General features: G+C 48.9%; 2 protein-coding genes across 7 annotated transcripts in view; one reads left to right on the plus strand and one right to left on the minus strand.

Moving 5' to 3' along the window:
- The window catches only part of DOCK1 (dedicator of cytokinesis 1), a 522147-nt gene that overhangs the window by 251259 nt on the left and 251261 nt on the right, over nucleotides 1-19627 (plus strand). The window lies entirely within an intron of this gene.
- Nucleotides 1-19627, minus strand: part of INSYN2A (inhibitory synaptic factor 2A) — a 56955-nt gene that overhangs the window by 32115 nt on the left and 5213 nt on the right. For 2 of the 4 annotated variants that reach the window (XM_019424620.2, XM_019424616.2), the window contains exon 2: nucleotides 3871-5044. In XM_019424620.2, coding sequence (XP_019280165.2) covers nucleotides 3871-5039 — 1169 coding nt within the window. In that variant the 5' untranslated portion in view covers nucleotides 5040-5044. The other 2 variants (XM_053910044.1, XM_053910045.1) reach the window with 2 other exon arrangements.

Genomic DNA, 19627 nt, shown 5'->3' on the forward strand with positions numbered 1-19627 from the left:
GAAATGCTCATATTAGGGCGTGTCCGCTCCTCAGTGCCCGCCGTGCGTTGGTGTCAGCTCCTAGCTTTGCAGACACCGTCCTTATGCTTCTAGAAGCCTGTGGTAGAAGATGTAAATGGAAGCTGCCTGAGATTAAGTAACTTCCCTAAGCTGAGAACGCTCTGCGAGACCTTTTGGAAATCTCCGTAAGCAGATGAGATTAATGAGTCTCATGGAAAATAATTTGGAAACTACTGAATGCGGTTGAGTTGGAGACACAGGCATCCCCATGCCCAGAGGAACGGCTTCAACGAGCTTGTGTGAACCGCTCACTAGTGAGAAAAGAAGTCCTACTAAAAGGTCACACATTCAGGGTACTTCGAGAGATGGAAGTTGGCCACTGGCCACGTTTCAAGAGTCCTGGCTCTTCCCTGGCTCTGTCCTAACATCGTACACCAGGGCAAGCCCGTGGCCTCACTGTGAGGGGCAGGTTTAGAGGCAGAACTTGCCACTGGGATTCAAAGTCGTGGGCTCTGAGGTGCACATAAGCTGCCTGTCCTCACCCAGCTTTCTCCTGCTGCAGGGAAATTCTTTACAAAGCAGGCTGCCCGTGCTTCATTTGGGGGTGGAAGGTGGACAGAGAAATTGATTTTACCCAGCTTCTGGGTCTTCTCCACTATCGATGACTTCATAAACGCTAGAATATTTCCCAAGGAAAACTCTACTGATATTTTAACTTGGCCACGGAACTCTCTGTCAGGTTATTATGCAGTGAGTATATAATAATCTACGTAAAGTAGACTGAGTTTTCATTTTTTACCATGAGGTGCAATGGTAACTCCTCTTCCCTGGCTTAGGTTGAGGACATAAAGTAAGTCCTGTGAATTCCCCCTTTAAAGTGACGATCCTGGCGCATGCCCTTCAGAGGACTTGGTCTGGTGCTCAGAGGAGCAGAATGTGAAATTGTCAGGATTTTGTCAGCTGGTCGCAACTGGCCACAGTAGCAATATTGACGCCGTGGAAATCAACAAATGCTACTATTCCCCACCCCCACCCCCGGAACCAGCTGTTAAAGAGGTGCCAGCAGACCTGTCTTACATCCTCCCACTCTGCGCTGGACCCAGATACCCGGGAGAGGGGTGGACAAGAACCCTGCTCTGTCCACCTGTGAGGCTGCCGATGTCTCAGATTCTGGCATACAAAAGAGTGATGGAAATTTGAGTCTGGGCCAAATTAATGACCATGGGCATGGGGAAGAGGGCCACTCTCAGGGTGGCCTTGGAGTTTGAAAGCACTTGATTCATTGTTACCTGAGTCCAGAGGACTCAGAGACACAGGTTTGGAAATGAAGGATCTGGAAGAGATGTGGGAATTCACCAGGATACAGAACTGCCTTCCTGCAGTGAGCTTGTGCTGCACAGGCAGCGGCCAGACTGGGCATTGATTTTAAAGTCAGGTCACCCTTTCCCTTGATCTGCGGGGCCCAGCGCTCACACGGTTAGGAGCCCAGCACTGTGCCCCGTGTGGGGGATACTGGGGTGACGGACTGACGGACTTTTGGGGACGATGGCAGTGCCCCGTGTCCTGTGCAGGAGCCAGTCCGTGCACGTGGCTCTTGAGCACCTGCCGTGTTGCCAATGCAACTGAAGAACTGAATTTACAATTGTAATTAACTTGAGTTTGAATTTCAATAGCCACATGTGGCTGCTGGGTACTGTATTGGACAGAGCAGCTCAGGGCTTGTAGGAAGAATATTGATGGCAGCCTGTGTGCGGAGAGTGTGGAGGGCACATTCATCACACTGGACTCAGATGTGGGACTGCCAAGTGTTCTCCAACACCTCTGCCCAGCAAGACCAATCAGTCCCATTCAGATGCGCCCGGCACTGGGCGAACCGCATTAGAAGGTCGCCCCGTATCATCCTGTCCCCTCCATCTGCAGGACGTGTGATGATTCCCAACTCCCAGGTGAAGAAACAAGGCACAGAGAGAAACAAGGCAGTCCATGCCCCAGGTCCTCAGACTCCTAATTCCCACCTCGAGGTGCCTTCTTAAGTGCACGGCTCTGTAGACCGACAGCACTGACGGGAACTCAGAGGATCCCATTTACAACCAGTGTCCACACTTGTTCTGATAGTGTGTGGAGCCTACATGTATAACGTGGTTCTCCTTTCGTGGGGTGTTCGTGGCTGTTCAGCCTCGGCAGTTTTTCGTTCGGCACATACCCTCGCGAGCGAACACATTAGCATATGCATTTGGCTTTACACCATTTGGTGACTCTTCTCCCTCCCCCAACTAGTGATGTTGGATTCTTCCTGTTTTGCTGTCCGGTTTCAGTCACTCCAAGCTGCCTCAAAGGCAGTGATCGGGGGCCCGTTTGGGCTTTTAATTCTTCGGTGGGAATGTGGTCTACCGATCGACAGACCCCTTGCAGAACCACCTTAATGTGCTGCTTTTTTGGCTGGGCACGGAGTCAAGCCTAAATGACTGAAATGGGATGAAAATGGAGATGTAAACCCAAGACTGAAAAAGGCCCTTTGAAAACATTCTGCAACCTTAGGCTCCTGCTAATCTCCTGTTAGATTATTTTATGACTGCCTAGCAACTTAATACCATGGACTGCAAACGGTACTTTGTATGAGGGGGTGGGGTTATTGAGAATCTGCTCCCTACTGGATGAGCCACCTGTGCTAAGCGGGAGAAGCCAGCCTCCGGGCCCAGGGCTTAAGCCTCACCTGCTGCCCTGGGACGCACAGACTGTGTCCTCCGCATTGTCTGTGGTCCGCAAACGCTATAACTAAACCACAGCAATCCTCTTGAGGAAACCGGGCACCGCGTGGTTTGTGCCCTGACGGTACATTTCTTGGCTTACCTTCACACTGGCTACTAGCTCACTCGACCCGGGGTGGGGGCCGCAGGGGTGGGGGTGGGGGTACTCCGATCCCACCTCCAGACCATTGCCCGGAGGGAATCCAGACGGTGTCAGGGGGAAACGGGAAAGAGAAAGCCCGGCAGTGAAAAGACAAAGGCTGGTAAGCCGTGGGCACCGTTTCGAGAAGCATGGAACTTTTGTTTCAGCACAGCCCGCTGCCAGACCCATACGAGCCTTCCTAGCTAAGGGCTCAAGACTAGCATCCTATCGTTAGGTCATTTAAGTTTGCTGCTGCACAGTTTCAAAAGATGGGGAACAAAGTTCAGCAATCTGATGTCAATGCCTGACAGCTCGGGCTGCTAACTGGGTCTGGTTCCCCCTAGGGTGAAACTGCACGCACAAGACCACTCGGGGAAAGGCACGTCTCCTCGTGACACACAGGGCTTGCCCGAGGGTGGGCATTGCCTCTAGGAGCTCCTCACAAGGACAGAGAGACATCTCCCCTATTGTGGGAAACCCTAGCCCTAAATATCAATGTTCTTCCAATGATTTAATATAACCAAGTCAGCATTTGCTTTGCAGAACGCCACCTCAGTTCTGTTCTCTACCATAACCCGATTCCTATGAGGCGAGGAGCTTCTGATTTAGAGAATTTGGACTGGCCTACCCTGTGAGACGTCCTCAGTGTCATCAACCTTTCATCGCAGGGCACACAATGGAAAGACCCAACAATTCATTCATTCAAACTATCGGCACATGGTTTGAATTCCAGGCCAAGCACCTGAACGCCAACCGTCAAATAAATCTTCACGGCGAGTACGCAGTGATGTCTGGCATCGTACAATAACCTCGGGGCCCCTCTGAGCTCACGCCAGCCTCAGGCTATCGCCTTTCCGCAGAAATGCGGAAATGTCAGTCTCACTAAGGATCTGGGCCTTGGAGGCTACCGAGGGACCCTGGGTGGGCTGGGCGCGGGGGGATGAGCCCGCATGGCTTCGGGGGAAACGTGGGCATACATACCCTTCCCGGTGGGCCTCTCCTTTCTCCAGCTCCTGAATGACCCCCAAGAGCACTTTGATGGTTTCCTGGCTTGAGCTGATCAGGTCCTCCATCACCTGGAGCTGTGCTTTCAGGTCGACGACTTCCGTGTGAGGCACGATTTGTCGGGATTCTCCACCCGCAGCGGCTGCCGCGGCGCAAGGCTGGCCGTCCTCGCCCGGCGGGGCCCGGGTCTGCGTGGGCCGCCCGCTGCATTCGGGGGACAGGCACTGCATCGGGGGCGAGCGGGCCGCCGCGGGTCCCTGGAGCCCGTTGAGACGCGAGGCTCTCCCCCGCTCCTGGTCGGCCGCCGGGCACAGGGGCCACTCGCTCGCGGTGGCAGAGTTTGACAAGGCGGCCTCGAGGGCCTTCGCGCCGGGGGCAGGTGCATAAACGGCGGCCACCTCCGTTTTGAACACCGTCCCGTGGGCCGGCGGAGCGGCTTCCTCCGTGTCCGGGGTCGCCCTGCCGTGCTTCGCTCTGCTGTGCAGCTGGTGGTCGGGCTCCCGGGAGGAAGGCCGAGCGGAGTTTTGGAGAGGCTCCTCTCGGCAGCCGGGCGCATCAGGGTTTTCGGCTGGCTCTGCGCAGTTGAGCCCGGCAGGCTGGTCCAGCTCATTCACGTGTTCATCGGAATGGGAAACCGAGGCCGCCGTCTTGTGCACCCGGCCGGCACCCCAGGGCCGGGCCTCCTCCCCCGCCCCTTCCTCCTGCTTCTCCGCCACAAACCCGTTGTTTTGACTTTTAAAGGCATCCGCAGCCGGGATGCTTTTGAGATTCCCCTTTTTGCGGTCCAGGGGGAAGGTCTGGTAACACTTTTTCAGGTCCGGCGAGGTCTGCACGCCTGTGCTCTTGGTGACATTGGGGATGGCCCTCCGCGCGGGCACGGTCATGTATTTGCGGTAGGCTGCTCTGTAGGACACGGGCTTCGCCTCCCGCTTCTCGCCGGGCTGTCCCGCCGCGAGCCGTGAGTCCCTCTGCTCATTCTGTGCCTCGCAGATATCCTTAAAGCGCACCTGCAGGGCTTTATTCCGCTTTTTAATCTGCCGGTTGGGATCCAGGGCGTATCTCATCTCCAGGGCCAGGCAGGCGGCAGGTTCGACTTCGCTCTCTGACGTCGTGAGTACGCATTTGCCGGTTTCCTTACTGACCATGATTCCTGCGTTCAGAAACATCAACACAGGCGTCAGTGGGACGGAAACACACACGCGAGCACAGGCACACACAGCTCCTAGCTCACCTCGCTACCGCCTGCTTCCTAATTACTTTTAAACAGGTGAGGTTGGCCTTTCTGTTAAGAAAAATCAGACAGGCGGAGAATCGCTGGCAGGCACAGCTTGAGATGCTTCTCCGATATTAAAGCCTGCCTGCTTTTCCATGTGGGATACACTCGTTTCTTTTGATAGTAATGCATGTTTCCCCATTAGACAAACCTGTTTTACTATATTCATCAAGAAACCCAACGATGCTGCCTCTTCTGCCTTCAAATTATCGTTTTGCATACACGCCTCCACTTCATAGGCAGATGGCTTTCCAAATGCATCTTATTCGGTTTGGGCTTTTACTAGTTTTTTGAGGATGACGCGATTAATCTATTACTGGAATCCGGGAGAATTGGTGTTTTCTTATTGGGGAGTCTAGGTCCTGATCAGAGAGATCCATGTGGAGCGCCCTACGATGAAGGAGGGAAATAAACCTCTTTGTCTGTCTTTGCCAACACGGGCGCCATGGGACAACGGGCACACTGCTATGGGAACACCAGAAACGGTTAATCTTTGCGGTGTGGCTTGCTTCTAATGGGTTAACGCTAACCCTAGAAAGAACATGGGTTCCCCTGCATCGATAAAGACCGTGTTAGCAGCTCTGTTCTTTGATTCTATGGAGAGTGGTATTTGAAAAAAACATTAAAAAAAAAAAAAAAGAAATTATTCATTCTAGAATCGAGTTTTGTGTTTTGATCCCAACCTCTGAAAATGAAAACAATGGTGGTTGTTTCAGTATTTGAATCCCGAAAGAAAATAAAATCACAAGGCTTTATGTTAATCATGCAAATTCATCTTGGGCTGAATTATTAAATGCATCTAAAAAGGTGCAGGTGGCCGATGATCCCTCTGGGGAATACCAGTGGGGTAAGTGCCTTCACTGTATCAGGCAGATTCACAGCTGCTCATTGCACGTGGAAGAATCTTCTTGAGGGCCGAACTTAAAGGAAGAAAATAGTTATGTTGTTTGTGAGTTAGCGCTCTGGAAGAAAACAGTCAGATGGGAGGGACCGGGGTATACAGGGCCCTGGCCTTAGAGCAGCACGTCCAGAGAGGCAAGGTCACAGACGTGAGCCAGATGAACAAGAAGGGGGCCCAGGCTGCACTGCCCAGTGCACGCGCCAACAGGCCCTTCGGGCTGTCCGGGGTGGGGGAGCCCATGAACCCGATACTGAAACCTCCAGGAGCACTTTTCTGGAAATGTTACAGGAGCTGGGTGAGTGTATGGGCCGCCGGGGCTCCGCTGATGCGTGTAGACTCTACCTAACACCTTTAGTGCCGTGTGGTCCATTTCAAGGAGGAAAGTGGGGTTCAGAGAGGTTATGTCACTTGTTAATGTCACACAGCAAGTAGGACGGACATACAGGCAGGAGCAGGATCCTGATCTCCCTGATGTCTGAGTTCATGCTGTTTCCCATAACCTCAGGTGTCCAACAGAGAGGCACCTCCCCACATCCTTAATTCTTATCGGGGTAGGAGTGCACGACACTGGGCATGATCGTCCAGTGAAGGCAAAAAGTGGGGAGAAGCCCAGAGCCCCCATTTGAGCGTGTTCTAGAACTGCCGCTCCTTGCAGCCTGGGGACTCTGCAAACTGGCCCTGGCACTTTGCAGGTCTCCGCTAGAGTTACTGAACAGAAGGCTTAGAGAGAACTTAATTATGTCATCACTTATGCCATGAGGATGAACCGGCAGTCACGTTGGAGGGCAGCAGAAGTGAGCTCTGCCGAAGTTGCTTTAGGTCGGACCAGGGTTTCTCAGCCTTGGGACGCCTGGCATTTGGGGCCGGATGACTCTTTGGTGGGGGTGCTCTTCTGCGCACGTAGAAATGTTCAATAGCATCCCAGCTGCTGCCCATTAGACAGGAGCACCTTCCCTGTGCGCCAGTGACCTGGGGAGAGGGGGACACAGCCGCCCCCAGGTAAGAACCACCACATTAGACCGTCCCCCTTCGATGGCTGGAGTGTGTCCCCGAAAGGGAAGGGCCTTCCTTCCAGCAAGGTGAATGGCTGAGAACAGATGGCAATGTCCAGGCTCCCGGGGTGGGGGAAGGGTGTTCTGGAAGGTGCCTGTTTCGAAGGGCTAATCTGGAAATGACCCAGCTCTATGCCTAGCCAGGAGGGAGCCACACCCTCATGCCACTGCCACATCTGTGTTTCCTCTGACAACAGAATTACCCCCAAACAGTCGCTCTCCTAGGTAGTCTGGAGAAGACAGAGAATAAGCCTTCTTTGGCTGTTAGGCTTTACTGGGCACTGAGGATATCTGGAGGCCTTTGTAATTTGACACTTGAAACACTGGGCGGTTTTGGAGAGAGCATTACAGGAAGGGAACAGACTGGAGCCGCATCATACCCTGGCTCTGTGTTGGGAAGACGAGATTCTGGATGGCGGGTGGGATCGAGAAGGCCTGCTAAGGAGAGATAATGTATATCTTTTACAGACACTTATCCCAACAGGTTAGAATGATGCACACAAAAGGACTTGGTGTGGGGAAGGTATGGGGGACATGGGGGTCTAATGAGAAAATTAAATCTTAACCCTCAGTCTTATCTCGTAGTCATTCTTGAGCTGCCTTTGTTGTCCAGCTGTGTCAGACTGTATTGTCCCATCATTCTGCAGAAGACCTTCCTCCCAGGGAAAATTTGAAAGGGAGAGCATTTTTACAAAAAGCAATTTACTAGTAATGTTTCAGCCTTTTCCCTGCCACTACTGAAAAATGTGTGTCTGAATAAGTTTGTCCTACCATGCTATTCATCATCGCGATTTGCCAGGAACTGCACCGAAATAATTTTCTTACATCCGTCCACTGGTTTGGAAAGATATTCTGAATCTTGGACCCAACCATCAAACTAATAAAACAAATCAGAAAAATTAATTGCCAGTGGCAAAATAATAATAATAAACAACTCCAAGCTCCTCTCTGTTTTACAGGGAGTTGCTGAGTATATAAAAATCATTTTCTTATTAGTAAAAGTGATGGTGATACTTCAGATGCTTTTGCTCAGTGTCGTTTGTTGATGAATTCGTTTTTAACTAGAAATGGAATTGTCTTAATCTCACCGATAAGAAAAGACATCAAGGAATTCTTGTTGTTGACTTATTTGGACCTCAGATGGAGATCTGCACACCTTTTGATGGCTGGGTGGCATTTACTCTAAAGCTTTAGGATGGAATTTTCCTGGACACTGAGAATTACTTTCATATTAAATGGTTACACCTTTCTGGGGGGTTCACTTACTGTTTATTGGTGGGGGGGGGGGCGGTGCTCAGGCTGGTAGTGATGGTTAAGGAAACGGTTTGGTCGTGAAAGGACATCAGGTGTTCCAGAGAAGACATTCCATAAATCGAGGCTTCTGGCACATTGTATTCATTCATCATCCCTTCGTTCATTCAGCGCACGAGTGTGCACCCAGCACGGCGCGAGGTCAGCGTGCAGTCCACATGTCCTCCTGCTTCTAAACAGATGCTAACATTCTCTGCACTTCACTTGGATTTTCTCCTTGACCCTCAGGACGGCCTCCCAGGGGAGGCACTCTTACTATCCTCAAGCTGCAGATAGAGAAATTGAGGCTCCAGATTTTTTTTTCTTTCCTAATTTGCCGAGGGTCCCACAGCTCAAGGGCCCCACCCTGCATCCCTCTAAATCCCGGGCGTTGACCTGCTGTCCTGCCCAGGCAAACCTGGAGCCTCTAAAGTGAGTGCCCTGCAATGAACTTCAGAAAGCAGCCAACGGCTGGACCTCCTCTCAGCGACTTCCTTGGCCTGTTTGTCGCAAGGCATGTGGGCGCGGGTTATGCGGAGAACCTGCAGGTAGTTCCCAGGAATAAACCTGGCCCCGAGCACACACTCGGGCCCGTGAGGGCCACCCGGAGTGTTGCGGTCCTCCTGAGGCCACAGTGGCATTTTCAGCGATGGCTCGCCTTGGCTATGTCACCTCTGAGGAGCATGGGCTCTGGGTCTTGGAGTTAATCTCTCGGTCCCAAAGCAGCAGGAGTTCATAAAGTTTATTTTTCATAAGAAAATTGTGTTTGGGAAGTCATCGGACTGTGTCGTCTTGAGGTGAAGGTGGCGAGGCACGCTTGAGCCCGTCTGGCTCGGGGAGAGCTGGGGGTGTGGAGGAGTGTTTGGAATGTAAATGTCTTAATTACCCTCAAATTAAAGTGCATAATCAAATGTGAGTTGTAAATATATAAACCCTGTATTTTTAGATTAGTGATGGAGAGTCATCTCTGCGTGCTGCTTTAAATTAATAGCTTATATAAAAACGTTCCTTCCAGCCCAAGGAGTGATAAGTGGAAGTAACTAAATGCCTAACAATAGGTAAACGGTTAAGTAAATTATGGTGTACGTTCACTCAGTGCGGCCATTAAAATGATAATTATAAAGATTATTTAGTATCATAGAAAAACACTTACGAAATAATGTGAAGTGAAAGAAAGCAGTCTACCAAATTGTACCGGAAGGAAATGAACAAACATGGTCACCGTCGTGGTGTGTGAAGATCGGGCATTTGGGGAGATTTATCTTCTTCCTTCTGTTTTCCAGTTTTTGTTGAGGGAGCCTTAATATTATCGTGTTGTTTGCCAATTAAAAACCGCAGGGCGAAGTCAGTCCGCACCTCAGGCAGAATGACAGGATCAGGCCGCTGGAAATTACAAATACTTGCATCACAATAAGAAAAACCCAGAAATGATTAGATTTGGGTGCATGCAGCCTCCCAAAGGTCACCTTTTATTGTTGGGAGGAAGCTTTGAATAAAGGACGAAAATGAATTTCAAAGCACTGACGTGTTAGCGTGTGGAGTACGTGTGCAGATGTGCACACGTGTGTGCACAGAGCTGTGTACCTAAGTGTGCGTGCACAGGTTAGGAGAAGCAGCGTTTGGTAGAAGATACGTCGGTTTCGGAGCAAACTCACTGCTGGGGTGAGACCTGCCATCTGTTTTAATTAGACGTGAAATGGACTTGACCTATAGTCTGCATTCTTTTCTGAAGTAACCTGGGATCTCAGCGGCTGACAGGAGACTCTCCACTGGATTAGCTCCATTCTGAAAGCGTCTGCACTACCGGGAGGTTTCCAGTTTGGCGCTGTGTGGTGATCTGTGTGGCACGATGCAGCTGACGGACCGTGGGGGCTGTTGAGCACCTTGGCCTTGCCAAGACAGCCCCTAGTGTCCCATCAGTCAGTGGAGATAGCGAAAGAGCTGGGCAAGCAATCTGAAGAGTCTGGAAGGGGACTGTATGATATTATTGGTTTTTCTAGTGGCTTTCCCGCTGTTGAGACACCTTGGAGTCACAGATGCTGGCTGGAATTCAAGATTAATTGGGTCAGCATTTTATTCCATATGCTGAGGGAAAGCCTGAACATTAGGCCAGTCAGAATGGCGGAGGCGGGGGGTGGGGGTGGGGTGGGGGGGGGGGTGGGGGAATGAACCTACCTTCTTTAACACTCCGCTTCCCGGAGGGAAGGGAAAGAGGGACAGGGTCTCCCCCATTAAATGAACTCGTTTGTGTTGTGAAATGGTTAAGTTTAAGGCCTTCCTTAACAGAAGTCCTCCCTTCCTCAGGGCAAAGCTAACTGCTATAGATTTTGGACTGTGTCTTAGTTAGATTCATTATCCCATTTAATTTCCTTTAATACACTGAAATGATATTTTTCCAGACATTTGTTCACTTCTTCAAAGGCCACTGATTCAGAGGACTAAAACGGGGTAACCGATGAAAACCGACACCCCTCTGAGATTGAAAGTTTAGGGAGGAGGCCGCTCCCTTAGCGCCAAGGCATGTGGGCAGAAACACTGCCCGATCGTGGCCCGTTCCCTTGATTTGTGGAATATTGCAGTAAGGCCTCCATCATTAAGAACCGACGACCGTCCAGTCAGAAGGAGGGAAAGGGGGCACTCGTGGAGCTTCCACGCAGGCTTGTGGCAGAAGGAAAGCTACCCGAGGCGGGGCCCCAGCTCACACATATCTGTGATTTCAGATAAACACATTTCAACCAACAGAAACCCTACAGTCAATTACTTCAGCCACATAATGTAAATCAGTGTTGCCACACAGACTCACACTGGCCTGTTTCTAATGAGCGGGGAACCATCTAATGAGAGGAAGTGAACCATCCGTGTTATACATGGATGCTTGGGGTCTGATGTTCAGGCTTTACAGAAATCAGAACGTGGCCCTCTTCAACAAATCCGACGTTTTTCTTCATTTGTTTCACTATTTACTTAGTTCTTTGATCTTCAGCTTATAGTGATGTTAACCTTTGCTCATCCTCTGTCCAAATGGAATCTAAATTAGTAGAAATGAATTAGCAAAATTTTATGATGTTGGCAAAAATCAACTGGGAGAAATGCCTCCTCCAAGTGAGACGTTACATCAGTGTAGAGAACAAATTTTTTATTTGTGGCAGTTAGCTTTGCTAATTGATCATGTCCAAAGAGGGTCCAGAAACACCGATTCCAACAACCCACCAAAATCACATGTAAGATTAGTAAAAGGAACGAATTTGCCTGCTCCTCTCTTGTCCCCAGTCGGCATGACAACTAGACACGATGTTGAATGTAAGTGCTCTAGCTTTGAATATAGCTCATTGGTTCGTACAGATCAATGGAGCTAACGTCCCACCTACTCTCCTGCCTGGATGGCTCCACGTAATTAAGCAACAATCGTTGTTAGTTTGGAGCTCCAAAGAGGCTGGGGTTAGGTGGCCTCCCATGCTTAGACTTCATGGGAATCTCAGTGGAAAACATGTACATAGTGAATGAACTTCGGGGTAGTTTTGCCTTACTCATTGTGATGAATCTGGTTTTTTTTTTTTTTTTTTTTTTACTAAATGGCATGTCTTCACTCATGACAAATCCTTAAGCTAAAATTAGGACATTGATTTTTCCAAAAAATAAGGATGTCAGAAGAGTTTATGATTTCCCTGCTGTTTCTCAAAGTTGAATCTCGAGATACTGTTTGGGAACCCCCCAGGGCAGGGCTTCTGCTTGGAGGTAACCGGTCACTGCAATTGCAATGATTTAGAGTTGAAGACACAATCTATCTTCCTGGCGAGACCGTGTGAGTGCCCATCTATTACCCTCAAAACGGATCTCCCTTGTGTTGTGGGTAGGCCTTCCCCGTGGATTTTTAGAAGGCTAAAGATGGGTATATCATATTGGTGGCTTCTAAGGATACTTTCTGCGTTACCTGAATCTTCAGATCAGGTGGAACGTGGCTGTTTTCTGAAACCTGGGTAGGAATTAAATGGGTGGAAGGGAGAAGGATACGGTTTCCTGAGGTTCGTAAGTAAAACCATGCTGAGATTTTTATCTTCTGAATCTTGGCATAACTATCTTGAGTTTGATAGTTATGTAGTTTGTAGTGCGTCTACAAACTATGTAGTTTGTAGTGCGTCTCCTGTGTTTCCTTGGCCTAGCCAAACCATAGACTTTGCGAGGTCTTGAGTTTACTGCAGAGGTAGCTAAGAAAGAAAGGGAGAAATGAGCCTTTCTTGCGATCGGTTCCTATTTATAAGTGGACAGCAAAACATAGAGAAATGACTGCCCCAGGAGCCCACTGTACAGAATCCTAACAAGAGGCCGCAGACCATGACCTGAGATCCTGGGGTGGTCCGTACTCAACCCAGAAACATAGCTACTGTGCTCCCCTTGGCCACGCATGGAACAAAGGTACCTAGTATCACATACGGGACTGAACATGGCTTGCAATGGCGTCTAAAGACGCGTCTCCCAACTTAGGATGGTGGTGAGTCCCTCGCTGTCCGTTGTGAGGTCACCCTAGCAGGTGCTGGCAGTACTTTGCCTGATTCATTCTCTAATTTAATTCTTCGAAGCCAGGCTTCTCTAGGTCCCACTGATTTTTGTCTTTCCTTCCTGTTCCTTTACCTATGGGCTTCTTCCTTTCTGTTCCCACTGCTCCCACCCTGACCTTGGTGTTCTCACATCCCCTGCCCTCGGCTCTCTATCCTCCATCCTGGAGGTTCTGCTCATCCAGGCTTCGAGTTCCTGCGCCGTCTCTAGAACATACCGTGGGCAGTCCCTGCTCTGTGTCTTCAGTTCCCGTGGCTCCTGCCCCAGGACCGTGCTTCTCACCTGCTTTCCCCAGGTGGTCTCGTTTTGACGGTCCAGTTCCACCCCTACCTTCTCTGGCTTCTCCAGTCCTCACGCTGCCTTCACTGACACGAGGGGTAGCATCTGCGTGTCTGGGGTGACCCGGCACCACACCAGGTGCTGGGCACACAGGAAAACGAGGCACAGTTCTGGGGAAGGACGTGCGTCTATCGATAGCACCAGCCCACTGTGCCTCCCCAGGAGATGTGCAAGAACCGGCCTAACGCCTGAGTCACTTCCCTTTGACGCGTGTCAGTTCTCTCCTTACGCAAATATAAGTGATTGTAGACGAGGTCCCTCTAAGCGCCTCTTCTCTCCTGAACTCAGCTTTGATACGTAATTGGTCTACGAATATAATGATATACATCACAGTATCCTCACAGCTGGGGCCTTCCCCGTGGATTTTTAGAAGGCTAAAGATGGGTATATCATATTGGTGGCTTCTAAGGATACTTTCTGCGTTACCTGAATCTTCAGATCAGGTGGAATGTGGCTGTTTTCTGAAACCTGGGTAGGAATTAAATGGGTGGAAGGGAGAAGGATACGGTTTCCTGAGGTTCATAGGTAAAACCGTGCTGAGATTTTTATCTTCTGAATCTTGGCATAACTATCTTGAGTTTGAGTGTTACAAAGTATTACCTTAAATTTTCTTCTTCGCCTGTAGAGGTGAAGAAGAAATGAGTATATGGTTCAGAAATGGTGTATGCATCAACACTCACAGAAATGAGTATATGGTTCAGAAACGGTGTATGCATCAACCACGCGAGACTTTAAGGACGCCAAACCCCGCACAGTCAAAAATCTGCGTGTCACTTTTCACGCCCCCCAACACTTAACTGCTAATAGCTTACTGTTGACTGAAAGCCTTACTGATAACATAACACTGATTAACACATTTTATATGTGTTATGTATTATATTCTGTATTCTCACAATAAACTAGAGAAAAGAAAATGTGACCAACAAAATTATGAGGAAGAAAAAAGTACACTTATGTACATTTACAGTACAGTATCGGAAAACAAAACCCCAAAACTCACCTATAAATGGACCCGCACAGTTCAGACCCATGTTGCTCAAGGGTCAGCCGGATGGTATATTTAACCATGAGGTACGGTGGGGCCCCTAACGACACGTGTTGTAGTAAGTATGACTTGCTGGGGCCTGCTATTGATTAGTTCTTACGTTATCCAGCTTTGTTCTCGAAAGTGGGACACAGTAGTGGCAAGATTCAGTAAGAATTTAATTCAAAAATTGCAATAGCTTAGGATAACAAAAACATTTAAAAGTGTGGAATCTCGCTAATCTCAGCCTTCTAATTGGACTGTGGTTTTTGCTACAGAGGGGGGGAGCCATTGGCCTGCAGGGGGGTGGGGGTGGGGATCCATGGAAGGTCTGGAGCACACCTTTGAGTCCGGTGACTTCGGAAGGGTATGTTGGGCACACGGCTTGTGAATGAAACAAACCCCTTTCATTTCTCCTTACTTTGAATTGAGTACACGCTATGTGAAATTGTACTCGATACATAAAATCGGTACTCAGGAATGTAATCCTGCACGACTTTTTGTTCATGATGAATATAGACAGGAAGGAAAAGGGGAATGAGGAAATAGGAGAGTGGGGGGGAAACGTGAGGGTGACAGCCACACAGACGGATTGACAGACAGACACAGGAGAGGAAGGCTGCTCCTCAGGGAAGTTAGTCCCAGTAAACCACGTCACATCCTGCTTGCTGTTATTTGGAGCCCCTGCCGTCAGCTCTTTGATTCTCTTTCAGGGGCCGTTGGAGCGGCCCCTTCTCATCCTCTCCAGAATGGAGCCTGACCGCTCATCCAGGCTAGGACAGGCATCTGAGGTAGGACATCATACGGCTTCATGTTCCATGAAGCCCCCAACACAGTAAGTGAAGTGTGAAACCTAGTGAATAATCCTAATTTAAGTTTACATGTCTGGGTTCTGCTTCTGCCTTTAAATCTCTCCGAGACCCTCCTGGATCGGATGGCCTTGTCCTTCGCGAGGCTTGGGAGAGAGGGACCGGACGGTGGGGACGGATTCTGTAGGTTCGTGGAGACAAGTTAGCTCCATAGTGAGTAAGCAGTGCTGATGATCAGGAAGCGAGTCTCTGCATACATCACAACCCTAAAAGTACTTTTTCAAAGGAAAACATGAATCTTTCCAAAACCTTAAGCGACCCCTCTTTGCTTTGGCCTTCTTGAAGCTGTGGACGGGAGCAGAGGTGTTAAACAAGTGGAACCTTTTACAAGTTTTGGGGTTTGTTTGTTTGTTTGTTTCTTTTTTTTTTTTTTTAAGCATTTTCAGATACGGAGAAGAGACTCTGGATGGAGGCTGTGCTTCCACAGGAAACAGAGAGACATGATCCTCCTTAAGGGTTCTACCCTTGCGCCCATCTTTCTACAATAAAATCTATCAGTCCCCACCCCAGTCCAGATCAGTCAGAATTTCTGGGGATGGAGACAGGGCGGCAGAGATGGATGTCATCATCCATCATGCAGAGCCTCCAGGCCACATGTTTTGTCTTGTTTTCTTCCCCACCCCCTCATTCTCTTCTCTTCTCCGCCGTATCGCTAAAGCACAGAGCAACACGGGGTACGTAAAGGTACCTGTAAATATTTATTGAATGAAGGGAATAGTGAGTGATGTCCCAGGGGGGCGGGCACGGCCAGCCCCTTCCATCTTGTCCAGAATGAACCTGGGGCACAGTCAAATGCGGGGTTGGTCACCAGCACTGCCCAGGCCACGGCTAGCAAGGTGGGGCCTGCGGTGGGGGTGGACTCACATTCTGCAGAGGGACAGTGAGTGGCCAGTCATTCGTCAGGGTTTAAAATAAGGGGCCGTTTGGTTGTCACCGCTGCCTTGTGGACTGATTACTGAACGGCAGATTCCAAAGAAATTGGCACCTGGCAGGCTAATAGCAGGAATATGGCATCTTCACACCTCTGTTCTTTCGACATTTCTGGTTGGGGATGTAAAACATCTCGAATTCTGTCCCTTCCTAGCAATCCCACGGCTGGGGAAAGCTCTCCCTAACCATGGATCTGGGCTTTGAGATCTGGGCTTATACATTGGAGGGGGAGTACTCAAGATGATCTATTTAAGATTCTCACACTCTCGGCTTTTCTGGACATAGCGGTTCCTGCGTATGTTTTCTCCTACGATCGTTAAGAACTGGGGTGTAGAGACTGACTGCCTGATTGAGTTCTGGCCCTTCCTTGAATCTGCCTAGAATCTAGAGCATGTTACACAGCCTGGGGGGATCATAAAATGAGTTAATACTTCTGTGGTGCTTGGCACAGATTAGTTACCCTTTTGTTTTTGTGCTTTATGTATGTTCTAACAATGCGTTCTCCAAACTCTCTCGGAAGGAGAGGTTCCCAGTTGTTGTTGTTGTTGTTGTTGTTGTTGTTTTAAAGTTTATTTATTTATTTTTTAGAGAGGGAGAACAGGGCAGGGGCAGAGAGAAGGAGAAGGAGAGAGAATCTCAAGCGGGCGCTGTGCTGTCAGCGCAGAGTCTAAAGCGGGGCTCGAACCCGTGAACCGTGAGATCACCTCTTGAGCTTGGAATCAAGAGTTCGACGCTCAACCGACTGAGCCACCCGGGCGCCCTGAGGTTTCCATTTTTTATAAAGGTGGAGACATCGAGGCACTGATGGCAAGTCAGTGCCCATGGCCACACCGATAGTAATGGTCAGAACTGGGGGGACAGGTGCAGACAGTGTCGCCTAGACATTGCTCTCAACACTCTGATCTGGGACGAGGGCTCAGTCGGTCGGTGCCTTTAAAACCCTCAGAGTGCGGTTCTGGTGATGCCGTCTCTGGTGGCGGAGGGGACGCTGATACGAACAACACACTTAGGACATGTTATGCGTGTGGGCGACACCAACTTCAGTCCTTGACAGAAACATGCTTGAAGGTTTCAACCTCGAGTGGCTGAATAAAAGTCTATACTTGTCTTAGATTTTTTTTTTTTTTTTTTTCCCAAGCCGGGCACACCATTGGTCCCTCTCACTGACTCTTCAGGTCTAGAGTCAGAACTGGTGCTTCGATGTAGCATTTAATGATCGCTAGGAGCGATTTAATGATCACTAGAGCCTGGAGCCCTGGCTGACGGTCCATTCTCTAACACTCACTCGGCGGCTGACCCTGCACCACAGAGGACCTGCCCCGCGCTTCCTCTGCTCAGTAAGAGTGGGCGATATTTTCATAGACCCAGTGTTCCGACCGTGCAATAAATTCCATCATTCAGCCTCACCCTGGGTATTTTTGGCACACTAGCAAATCCGGTAGACACAATAAATAAAGTGAGTTATACTTAAAGGAGAGTTAACTTCATATACTGAGACAAATATAAAGAACAGGAACAAAGCAACTTAAGCAAGGATTGAAACCACATCTGTGAAGCCACCAAGCTGACAGCCGCCATTAAAACAAACACACAGGAAGTGATCGAGAAAGGCAGTTCTCACTGGGCTCTTCGATGACTGGAAAAGTCAAATGAAAAATACGGCCTGACGGTATTTTTTAAATTTCAAATTCTCTACACCGGCATGTGGCACGAACTTTTCTTGGGAATGATTCCCGTCCACACTTCTCTGAGCTGTGTGAGATTCAAGTGCATGATTAACAGGAAACTGGCCATTTGTGCCATGTGATTTCAACGAAGGAACAAGAAAGAGGGCAAGTCTTTATGCAGCACTCCGGTATTGGTAACAAGGAAGTGATAAATTGATGAGCCTGGCCCAAAGATCCATGGAGTTGATGTCATGATGTGAAACTGAGTTGTGAGGTCAAGGCCGCGAGGCAGACAGATACCTTCCGGTCAGCCTTCAGTTGACTCTATGAACTCTCCAGTATTTTGGTAAAGCGGTAGTGGAAGTTCCTTCCAACCAAAAAAATGGTTTGGGGATACAGGAACATTGTATGTGTCTGATTGACGTGTTAGAATTTCTCATTTCTCCTTGTTGTTCTTTTACTCTACTACTAGGCCATTAAACTCAAACACTTTCTTCCTTTAGAAACTCAGTTTCTACCCAAGTGAATTTTTACCAAAGAAAACTCTAAGGTTGAGTCTGGTGGTAGAAAAACCCAAGTCTTGGATTCCTTTTTCTTGCCTAAACACCGTGTAGCCAGGTGTAAGGACTGTCCATTTCTAGAAGCAGGCTTCCTTTTTACCACCCTCTCATGTATTTCTTTCTAATTTCTACTACAAAAAGTGTGCAACTTCAAGTGAAAGAGAAACATTATTGTTCAATCTGGATTCCCTGAATTTCTAGCAAAATCATTGATGAGGTTTATTGTTAGCAGCCTCATTAAATATTTATTAAGCATCTGTTATTAGGTAATACTATTCTTAGTCCTTCAAGAATTTCTTTGTCTTGTGAATCCTTTACTCCATTTTCATTCTCTTCTTTGAAAGTATTTCTCACGTTGGTTCTAAGAAGATGATGAAACTATTTTTTTTGAAATAGTATTTCTGGTTCGAAACTCAAAGTCAACTTTCTAATGGTCATCACATCTTTTCCCCCAAACCTGCTGGTTCCCTGACTTCCCTGTTTCCATCTATATCACCCACTACCCTGGTGGTATCTTTAATCCCGTCTTCATGTTGCCATGTTATAGAGATTTGCCATGTGGGATATTTCTCTGACAGCTGTCCCCTGACATCTCTCCCTAATGCCACCACTCACCCTTGGTACCAGTTAATTCTCACCTGTTATACCCTTTCATCTGGTTCATCTCTAGCTAACAAGACTCCGTCTTCTGGACATGTATGTTAACTGTTCAAAGCATTCACCCTTTACCCATAGCCAGTGAGTGGAGGCCATTCCTGTCCTACTGGTTCTACCTTAAACTGGCTCACACTCCTTCTTCACTCTCCGATCCTCACCCCTGCACCTTTGCCTGGTGTCGCTTCTCACTCTTCCCGTACAGATCTCCAGCTCTGAGCACGTGGCGAATGGGCTTCAGCTCCAGGATTTGCATGTGCTGGGCTCGGGGGTCCAATCTCAACCTTCGTCCCAGCCAGGGTGTTGCTTTCTCTCGGGTACCTCCACGTGTGCGGTCTGTCCTATCCTGATTCTGCCTCCCACCTCCTTTCGCCCTCCCGGACTGGAGCTTCTTGAGGAACCCGTCACTTGGTTTTGTGACACTCACACATTGTCCTGGCCACTGCTGCTACTGCTCAGTACATTTCCATGAACGAGCAGTCCTTTGTAGACAAAACCATCCTCCTGTCAGTCTACCTTCCTTATGTGTGCCCATTTTTCAGAACCCAGGTTTTATAATTCCAGTACATTTCCAAGGACACGAAAGCCACTTACTATGAAAGCAAGCAGATTTCCTAAAG

This window comes from Panthera pardus, unplaced genomic scaffold (genome assembly GCF_024362965.1).
Source record: "Panthera pardus isolate Hobbes unplaced genomic scaffold, ASM2436296v1 HiC_scaffold_22, whole genome shotgun sequence".
Lineage (NCBI taxonomy): Eukaryota > Metazoa > Chordata > Mammalia > Carnivora > Felidae > Panthera > Panthera pardus.